At 46.1% G+C, this 10,774-nt stretch overlaps 1 protein-coding gene across 1 annotated transcript; it reads right to left on the reverse strand.

Annotated features, from left to right (window-relative positions):
* Positions 1–9,211: 9,211 nt before the first annotated feature.
* On the reverse strand, positions 9,212–10,519 carry LOC122757416 (protein phosphatase 1 regulatory subunit 37-like). Its single transcript, XM_044009380.1, has 3 exons — positions 10,417–10,519; positions 9,837–10,340; positions 9,212–9,806 (listed from the first exon to the last, which is right to left on the reverse strand). The coding sequence occupies exons 1-3, from the start codon at positions 10,517–10,519 to the stop codon at positions 9,361–9,363; spliced, it is 1,053 nt and encodes a 350-aa protein (XP_043865315.1). The 3' UTR covers positions 9,212–9,360.
* Between the last annotated feature and the right edge of the window lie 255 nt (positions 10,520–10,774).

The following is a 10,774-nucleotide window of genomic DNA, read 5'->3' on the forward strand; positions in this document are numbered from 1 at the left end:
CCACAAATAATAATGAAAACGCAAACATTTTGCATGAGCATGGCAAACGATTTGAAAAGATAGGTATACTCTTCACACAGAAGGGATGACATGGGTTCTTGCTGCGACGAACTTTCAATTTTCGTGAGCTGCTGCTTGTGCTCACATGCATACATACATATACATATTTGAGAGAGCAGAGCAGAGAGAGAGAGCAAGAAAAAATTGAGCATAGTGGCTTCTTTTGTTCAATATTTGACCATCTCGGTCGAGCGCATGAAGCGAAATGATTGTGCTTTCGTATATTTTCGTAGCCCGAACCTAAAAGTGATGAGCCGAGCAAATACGAAGGGGTCTTGGAGATAACTCCCGAAAAAAAGTGTGCAAAACGCTTTACACTACTTGTAAAGCTACTGCAGACTCAGGTCTATGTGTTCTGTGGTTAGTGGCGATGCTCTATCTGGTATGTATAAATCATCTTACATGTATTTTTAATGACAAACAAATTAATAATGTTTAGTTTACAGATGCTATCAAAACCGAAGGGTCCACTAAGAAGAATTATATATGTATGTATGTAGCTACAATAAGAAACTGCTTTCGGGTCCAGAAAGGTCGACTGGCAAAGCAGAAATTCGACAAAAAGGATAAACTAGATAATAAGACATAGCTTAAGATGTATATAGATAGATATAATAAAATAGTAATAAGACATAGTTTAAGACTATACATTTATTTATAGATATTAAGAAATAATAAATAATAATTTTTTAAAATTTAAACAGAAAATACTACATTACTCAAGCCTTTCTATCTTTCAATTAATAATCAATTATTTCTCCAATTACATTACATTAAGAAGTAAGCCATTTTATATAGTGGGAAAATGGGTTGCGGGTATATTGTGTTGTAATGTATGCACATGTTTATAATGTTTTCTTCAGACTGCGGAATTTGTGCATTACAATATTTAAACAAGTAAGAACGTTGCAGTCGGGCGTTACCGACTGCGGAATACTCATTCACATCCCATCAACAATTTAGTAGTTAAGTTTCGTCTAATACTGTAGAATATACAGGTTTTTCCGATTTGCCACGCTCCAACTGGGCGTAGACACCTCATTTTTGGTCAGTTTTTAGAACGAGATAACGGTACCCCAACTGCAAAGTTTGAATGCTTACTCTCAAAAAAGTGAAAATTACAGGGTATTTTTCGATATGCCACGCCCTTAAAGAGGCTTAAAAATTATTTTTGGGTCATCGATAGAGTAGGCTACCAGTAACTCAACTATCCAAATTTGAAGCTTCTAGCTATTATACTTTAGGAGATATAAACTTTTGCGGTTTGCCTCGCCCCCTGTGGGCGGACATATATCCGACAAAACTTTTTGGTCTTGAATGATCAGCTCGAGTATATATACAAAATTTGAGGTATCTGCCATAAATAGTGTCCAAAATATAGGAGAATTTTAAAAATCACTATATCTTCAGGTCCGATTTGCTACGCCCCTAATGCGCGTAGACTTTATAGAATCATAACATTAGCTGACTTGCAAAATTTCAGCATTCTAGGTTTACAACTTTGGGAGATACAGTTTTATCCGATTTGCCACGCCCCCAATGGGCGTAGATATATCCGCCATAGCTCGTGATCTTGGGTGGTCGACGCGGACCTACATACCAAATTTCAGGTTTCTAGCTCTTTAACTAACATGATTTCTGGTATATCGAAAAATGCATTTTCCGATTTGCCACGCCCCTAGTGGGCGGATCGAAAAAATTTTAACACTTTATAAATCAGAGATATACACGAGTATGTGTTCCAAATCAAGTCTTTAGCTTCAATAGCGCCGAAATAGATTGCGTTAATACGGACAGACGGACGGACAGCAAGACGGACATTGCACAAAACCAATATACTGATTCACTTTCGTGAATGAGTATAAAAAGTATACGCTTGGGTAATGGAGAGCCGAATGAAACTTCGTCACCTCATTACTTTCTGCATTACAATAATCAATTATTTCATGCACCCGGTAGAAAACGCGGCCATTTCTTAAGAAAGTAATTGAGCTTGTAATCGATCTTTTCATGCACACAGGCGATAAGTAATCCATGAGTAATGGACAAAATAATGGGTATTTCCGCCACTGGGTTTTGGCTCACTAGGTCGTTTTGGCTCACTAGCTCATTTTGGTTCATTTTGCTTGCAACCACTATCGGGTCATGACTCATGAGCTATCAGCACGTGAGCCAAACGGGTGAGTTGGCTCACTTCACAAAAAAGAACGAGTGAGCCGGCTCACCTCAATGAGCTGCTTTCACCTAAGTATACTCTGAACTAGGGCTGTCGAAAATATATCGAAATATCAATATATCAATTTTCTTGTTAAAAAAAATATTTATATCGGGATTTTTTTTTTTGCCAAATATCTAATTTTTGTTGTGATATATTTGAGTTGGTCACTCTTGTGGTAAGTGAACCAAGCCACTATGGGCAATTTGTCGATTTTGTCGGCATAAAGTCTAAAAGTAAAGCTAGAAGCCTAATTTTTTTTTTATACTCATTCACGAAAGTGAAATTGAAGGTAGAGATTTATCTCCGATTTATAAAGTGTTAAAATTTTCCCGATCCGTCCTCTAGGGGCGTGGTGTGAGGAGCAATATTGGTACGCACGTATTAATGTATATGAACGTACGTAGTTGCAGTGCGTTTATATGCATATACGTGCATATACATGTTGCTCCACACAGTGACGCGAGTACTGTAGGAGCGGCCCTCGCGACTGGAAAGGAGTCAAGGTCCGACTATAGTCGGCCTCTTTCGCTCCTACAGATTCAGCAATGCGCTCGCGTCGCACGCACGTCGATCATCGAGGACCGTTAGCCGAGGTGCCGTTCGGGCCGGGTGATAGTAGTGGACACTGGCAATCGCAGAGCACCAACGGTACATCGGCCAAAGGAAAGCGGCGTCACTTTCCGTCTTCGGAAAGTGGCGTCACCCAGATCACGCCACTTTACCGTTTTTTATGGGCACAAACGGCAGAAAGGCCCCGCTCTAGAGCCGAACAGGCCCCGTTACCACTCGAATATCTGAGTAAGTTCACGTAGCTGTGCGTAAGAGAAGTGTTGTGAGTGAAACGAAGCTAGTGTTTTGCTGTGAGCGAGTGGAATAGTAGGAGAGGTCTGTATAGCCGAGCGAGCCGCCGGAGTTCACAGACCCAAATCCTGGCGTTTGAATCGTTCCACTGAAACTAGCGTGTCTTAGCACAACACTCTCCCAACCGGAGTGCGTTGAACCAGCACTCAGCCGGTGTGCCTTGCTAAAGCGAACCAGAATAGAATCATAAAATAAGTGATGAAAGCATCCACAAGCGCAGCAGCGCGACTGCAGGACACGAGACAAAGTGCGATGAGAGCCACATCCACCCCGCAACCTGAAATAAGGCCACGAGGACTCGGCAGCACAGCCCAAGAATATCCGACGAATCCAAATATAATCTATTAGGGTCTAATGGAGCGCAAAAAATATGTCGGAAACCTAAGAAGGAGCTTCAGGAAAATAACTTGCTCAAAACGGTTAAGCACGGTGGAGGTAATGTGATGGTTTGGAGGTGTTTTGCTGTTTCTGGAGTTGGAAACCTTGTGTTTATTGATGACACTATGGACAAACATGTTTATAGAGACATTCTCAAAGAGAATTGAAGTCCAGATATTCAAAAACTGCGTCTCAGTGGCACTGATTGCCAGATTCATCAAGACAATAACCCAAAACATTCGTCTTATACTGTGCAGGAGTGGCTCATATACCATTGCAAGCAGTTCAAAACACCGCCCCAATCGCCGGATTGGAATCCCATAGAGCATGTGTGCCACCTATTAGAAAGAAAGATCCGATATTATCAAATAACCTCAAAGGATTCTCTTAAAGAGGCCCTACGCGCTGGATGGACCAAAATCATTACTTATGAAACGTCAAGGCCAATAATTATCATGAAGAGACGTTTGTAGGCGGGTATTCAGTCTAAAGGAGAACCCACAAAGTATTGGGGTGATTAACTACCGATGAAAATGACTGATTACGCCTTTTGTGCCAATACTTTTTTAACGAAAATTTGTGCCTATATTTATATTTTAGTTCTGTGCAAGTGAATCAAACTAGAAATTTGATTTTTTTTTGTTAAATAATATTAGAAAACATGGTTTTAACAAATACCGTTTTTCATTTATTTATAGCTGTGTTCAAAAAAAAGTTACAGCTCTTAGAAGTTTGATTTTTTAAGTGTGCCAATACTTTTTTGGCCCACTGTATTATATTGAACATTTTAGAAATTTAAATAAAATGAAAAATCATTCACAATTAGCTATAGTGGCATCTGACTTGAACTTGAATGTTTTTACTCGACAAAAACATTACGGGATGATTTATCGAATTTGAAAAGCAAACTCGACGTCCGCGCTGTATATACGGTCATTTGAAAAAAAATTGAAGTCTCTAGCTCTTATATCTTCGGAAATCGACGCGTTCAAACATGTTATAATCATAATCTGAAATCATGAAAAAAGTAAGTTCCCATAGTAAGCCACCACTGCAGCCCATGCGTGCTTAGGCGTGGGTGCTTGTGTGCGTGTACGTGTGTGTGTGTGTGTATCCTTGTGTGTGTATGCGAGTGTGTGCGTGTGTGTGCCATGTGTAAGCAGAAAGCCGCGAAAAATGATTGAAACAGCTATTGCTCGAAGGGTTCAGGGGATCTCGTAGTCGGGCAGTCTCGACTAGAGCTTTCTTAGTTGTTATTACTTTTTGTTTTTTGTTATTTTCTTTTGTTAATGGAAACATATTGTTATTTTTTTGTTTACCTACTAATATAGTTTATAGCACTAACCAGAGAACACATAGACTAGACAACTAGTGGAAAGCTTTTTGCACGCTTTTTTTGAGGCTTTAGAACCCCTGACAGCTTTGGACTCGCTCGGCTCCTTACTTTTAGGTTCGAGCTACGAAAAAATACGAACGCACAATCATTTCGCTTCATGCGCTCGACCGAGATGGTCAACTTTTGAACAAAAGATCCCTCTATGCTCAATGTTCCCTTGCTCTCTCTCTCTCTCGATGCTCTCTGCTCTCTCGAATGTGTATATGTATGTATGCATGTGAGCACAAGCAGCAGCTCACGAAAATTGAAATTTCTTCGCAGCAAGAACCCATGCCTTCCCTTCTGTGTGAAGAGTATACCGAGCTTTTCAAAGCGTTTGCCATGCGTTTTCGTTATTATTTGTGGGAAGGGTATGAAAGCGTTGGTGCGCATAATTAAATTTTTTCGCGACGAGCATGCACACACACACTTACAGTATGCAACATGTACTATGAGCATTTGTATGCCTGTGTGCAAAGCCCTTGCTGGCTATAGCAATTTGAAATCCTAGCATTTGCATTTGGTCGATCTTGTGAAGTGCTCACACTTACATAAATATGTTTGATTGTGTGTACGCAGGGGCCGCGATGCTCACAAATGATGGGGTTATCATTGTAGAAGCAGTTCAGTGCCTTTATATGTATGTGCGTGTGTGTATGTTTATAAGTATATGCATGCGACATGAGCATTGACGTGTGTGCCTACGACAACTTAGAATTGTGTGAACGATTTTGGGTTTGACCGGAAGAGGCGCGCTTATATTTAAGTAGATGATTAACTAAAGTAACAAGTGCACTTCCTATTACTTTTATAGGTATTTTTTAATTGCATGATTTTTATGACATCTAACAGATGAACTCTTTAAAATGGGTCCATTTAGCCAGTATATGTATGTATGTACATACATATGCTTCTTATTAAAAAGGTAAATTTCACCTGTATATGTGCAGGTACAAGGGATCGAAAATCGCATTCCAATTTGGCCACTGGGATTGATCAGGTACTACATTTCTAGCAAAAATCATTCTGATAGGCAAACCCACGATCATTGAAATAAAATCATCTACTTAAATATAAGCGCGCCTCTTCCGGTCAAACCCAAAATCGTTCACACAATTCTAAGTTGTCGTAGGCACACGTCAATGCTCATGTCGCATGCATATACTTATAAACATACACACACGCACATACATATAAAGGCACTGAACTGCTTCTACAATGATAACCCCATCATTTGTGAGCATCGCGGCCCCTGCGTACACACAATCAAACATATTTATGTAAGTGTGAGCACTTCACAAGATCGACCAAATGCAAATGCTAGGATTTCAAATTGCTATAGCCAGCAAGGGCTTTGCATACAGGCATACAAATGCTCATAGTACATGTTGCATACTGTAAGTGTGTGTGTGCATGCTCGTCGCGAAAAATTTAATTATGCGCACCAACGCTTTCATACCCTTCCCACAAATAATAACGAAAACGCATGGCAAACGCTTTGAAGAGCTCGGTATACTCTTCACACAGAAGGGAAGGCATGGGTTCTTGCTGCGAAGAAATTTAAATTTTCGTTAGCCTACTTGTGCTCACATGCAGTACATAGTACATGTAGCAAGGGACAGTGTGTGTGTGCATTCTCGTCGCGAAAACATTTTCATTATGCGCACCAACGCTTTCATACCCTTCCCACAAATAATAACGAAAACGCATGGCAAACGGTTTGAAAAGCTCGGTATACTCTTCACACAGAAGGGAAGGCATGGGTTCTCGCTGCGAAGAAATTTCAATTTTCGTTAGCCTACTTGTGCTCACATGCAGTACATAGTACATGTAGCAAGGGACAGTGTGTGTGTGCATTCTCGTCGCGAAAACATTTTCATTATGCGCACCAACGCTTTCATACCCTTCCCACAAATAATAACGAAAACGCATGGCAAACGGTTTGAAAAGTTCGGTATACTCTTCACACATAAGGGTAGGCATGGGCTCTCGCTGCGAAGAAATTTCAATTTGTGAGCGCTGCTTGTGCTCACATGCATACTGTAACGAACCTTCGGTTTATCCCGAGTCTAAGCTGGGCTAGTTTCAGCTGACTGTGGATTCGTTGCCAACAAATTTATTTGTTGAAGCCCCTGCGATAATTAATTAGCCTTGTGGTTTAGGTTTTATAGCGCAGTGGTATATTTTCTTAAATAAATATGAAATGTACAAGTCACTTATGTAAATGGATGCTGGCTCGCTGGTTTGCTTAGCGACGCACACCTACTGAGCGCTGGTTCAACGCACTCCGGCTGGGAGAGTGTTGTGCTAAACACGCTAGCTCACTGTAAGGATTTGAGAAACGCCAGGATCTGGATCTGTAAACTCTGGCGGTTCGCCAGCGATGCCGATCTCTCCTACTATCTCGCTCACTCACAGCACACCGCTAGCTTCGTTCACTCACAAGCACTTCTCTTACGCACGGCTACGCGAACTCACCCAGGTGTGCAGGCCTCGCTTACGTTGCTGATATGCACCGATGTCCTGATCGGCGCCTGCTGATGATCTGCAAGGATTCCCACTGGATGTCCTTGCTGTTCCCACGATGTCCTTGCTGTTCTCACGATGTCCTGGGAGTCCTGTTTTACCACTCGCGCTGACTTGATTTCGACACTTTCTTCACTTTCACTTTTATAAATTTCGACGGCAACACTCTCTCGTATCGTTTCGATTCCTTTTGACTTCCCGTATGGAGCTGCTGGTGGCCTTTTATACCCCAGCCACAGGCCCTGCTTCGTGTGGTAACGGGGCCTGTTCGGCTCTGGAGCGGGGCCTTCCTGCTGCTCGTGCCCATAAAAACGGTAAAGTGGCGTGATCTGGGTGACGCCACTTTCCCGCCAAATTGCGTGGCAGCCTCCCATTGGCCGAAGTACCGTTGTTGCCATGCGAGTGAAAACGTCCACTGCTATCACCCGGCCCGAACGGCACCTCGGCTAACGGTCACCGATGATCGTCGTGCGTGCGACGCGAACCCATTGCTGAATCTGTAGGAGCGAAAGAGCCCGCCTCTAACAGGACTTTGACCCCCTTTCCAGTGCGAGGGTCGCTCCTACAGTATTCGCGTCGCTGTGTGGAGCAACATGTATATGCACGTATATGCATATAGACGCACAGCAAATACATACATTTATATACATTAATACGTGCATACCTATATTGCTCCTCACACTCCCCTCTTCCTTCGGGAAAACACGAGACCATCGTGTTTGAATTTGGCGCCCGCCTCCGCTGCGCTGCTCCGTTTTGCGTCGCTCCATCCCTCGATGCTCCATTTTGCGCTGATCGCTGCTGTTAACACTCTGTTAATGTTAACAGCTGTTTTTTCCCCTTACCGCTGGCAATGCTGCACTCTGCCGGTAAGTGAATGGGGCTAATATTTTTATAAGTCTCGACAAAACTTTAATAAAAATATTGTTTTTCAGGTTGGACATCTTTTCCTCTATGCCTGATGGCCTGCCGCTGCCAATGCCCACGCCGGGCGCTGCTGCAAAACTCGCCTCTCGGTTTTACAGCCCCCGGTGGCATTGGCGCACGCGCGCACGGCAATGGCCATTTCGCCCATTTGGCGCATGCTGTCCCTCGCCGTTGGAGACATCTCTCTTCTGGTTTCTGCTGCTTCTTGGGCCCTTGGGGATGCTCCGGTGGGGCATCGCAGTCACTACATGCACTGCTGCTATGAGATCGGGCCACAGACGTCGTTCGCAAATGGGCACCGGTGTTCGATCTTTGGTGTCGGTGCGCTTGTTGGCCACTCCTCTTTCGCGCACAGCTCCAGCGGAGTCGCTGGCCAGTGCGCGAGGATTCGGTTGCCGAGCTTTACCGACACCTGGCGATCCATGACCGGTGGAGCCATTCGCGTGGCAGGCGTCCGTAGTCACACTCTCACAGCAAACAGCCACATCTCTGACTGCATGCCCGCGTGCAATATGGGCCGCCGCTGCCTCCGCCCACGCCGGACGCTCCTGCACAACTCACCTGTTGGTTCTGCAGTCTCCGGTGGCTTTGGCACTCGTGCGGCGGCCACCTGCCTCACCATATCCCTCGTCGACCTCTCTGCTGCTGGCGAAGGCTCGTCGCTGATCTCCGTTTGCGGCTGGAACTCCGTGGTGGCGCTGCTGCAGACACATAATTGGATTGCTGTTGGGAGCTGGCCACATCGATGTCGTTCGCAACTGCCACCGGTGTCGAGCTTTGACGCCGGCTGCTATTTTGCGGCTCACTCCTCATTCGCGCACAGCTCCAGCAAAGTCGCTGGCCAGTGCGCGAGGATCGGCCAACAAAACGCGCCTACGTCTCAGCACGGACAACCGGATGGATTCGTCGCGTGGCAGGCATCGATGGTGAACCAATCTCTCAATGGGCAACCCAAAGCTGTAACTATGTGTTTTATGTATATATAGATATATTTTTATTTTTATTTTTATTTTTTTTATTCTGAGATATAGTATACACTTCTCTTCTTTTTTTTTTTGACATATTTGAATGCCCGGCATCCGATACGTGTCCGCCGCACCCTGTACTTCGTGCCCCTTGCCCAGACGATGCGGGCGGTGCGCCCGCTGCCCTGGGCCTCTATCCGGGCAGCGTGTTGCTCCACTTCCACTGGCCACTCCTCACGCCGCAACTCCACCCATTGTGCTGCTCCCGCGTCGGGCCAAGATACCTGCCGCTGTAGCGTAGGCCTCTGGGGTGGTGGCGGCGCCGGCTCCGACACCTGGCGTTGTAACGCTGGCCGGGCGGGCAGTCGGATCGGCCGCCACTCCTCGTCGGCGTCCATCGACGTCTCCGGTGGCGTGGGCGGCGGCGCGGTCGCCTGTTGTGGCGTCGTCTGTGGTGGCGTCTCCTGCGGTATGGGCGGCGGCGGTGTCGCCTGTGGTGGCGTCTCCTGTGGTGGCGTCTCCTGTGGTGGCGTCTCTGGAGGCGAAACTTCCTCCAATATGAACCTCGCGGGCTTCGTGGTGAGGGGTTCGCTCCAAGTTATGACAACCTCGGCGCGATGCTCCAAGCGACCCCCCACCACCTTTCCAGCGTAGCTGGCACTTACCCGCGGAGGTTCTGGTGTTTCTCCCTCCTCCGAATCGGAGATCACAATTATCTCATCCTGCTCGCCCACCTCGTCCTCGTCGCTGTCGATAATAATGATAGGCTGCTCTTCTTCTTCTTCCTCTTCGCTGCTCTGCAGCGCTCGGTGAGGCGTGGGCGGACGCGGTGGGCGCCAAAACGGACGCGTTGGCGAATATCGGCCGTTGCGGACGTAGTCGCTGACCAGCGACTCGTCCCACCGCTCCTCCTCCTGCCGCTCCTCCCAGGCTGCGCCACTGGGCGAGCTCACCGGTGACCATGCCCTGTCCTCTTTTCCGCTGGCGTCGTAGCCGTCTCTTCGGCTGCCGGTGTGGGTGAAACGGCAGTCTCACCGGCGGCAGCCGCGTTCTACTCCTGCGCGCTCGTGGTCTGGACACCGGTGTGTCCACCCTGCTCGCTCCACGTGCCGCTCCAGCGTAGTCGCTGGCCAGCGACCGAGGATCGGCAGGGTGTACTCGGCCGATGCCCAGATCGAGGTTATCTTTCGCGATGCGTCCACTTTCCATAGTAATTTTTCACCAAATAGGCCGAGCCAAAGCTCGCCTGCCCATTTTATACCCTTATGCTGCCGCGCCGCCGGCTGCGTAGACGGCAGCATATAACGGGTCCTGTGTCCTCTGTTCAGCCCACTCTAGCTTTCTCTGCCTTATGGCTGAATTCCAGGCAGGCTACGGTATCGCCTTGATACCGTTTTCCCCACTCTCACCTACTCATGCATACATAGCCCTTCGGTGGCCGAACATCGAAATGCAAGTTATTCT

This window comes from Drosophila mojavensis, unplaced genomic scaffold (genome assembly GCF_018153725.1).
Source record: "Drosophila mojavensis isolate 15081-1352.22 unplaced genomic scaffold, ASM1815372v1 contig_72, whole genome shotgun sequence".
Classification (NCBI taxonomy): Eukaryota; Metazoa; Arthropoda; class Insecta; order Diptera; family Drosophilidae; genus Drosophila; species Drosophila mojavensis.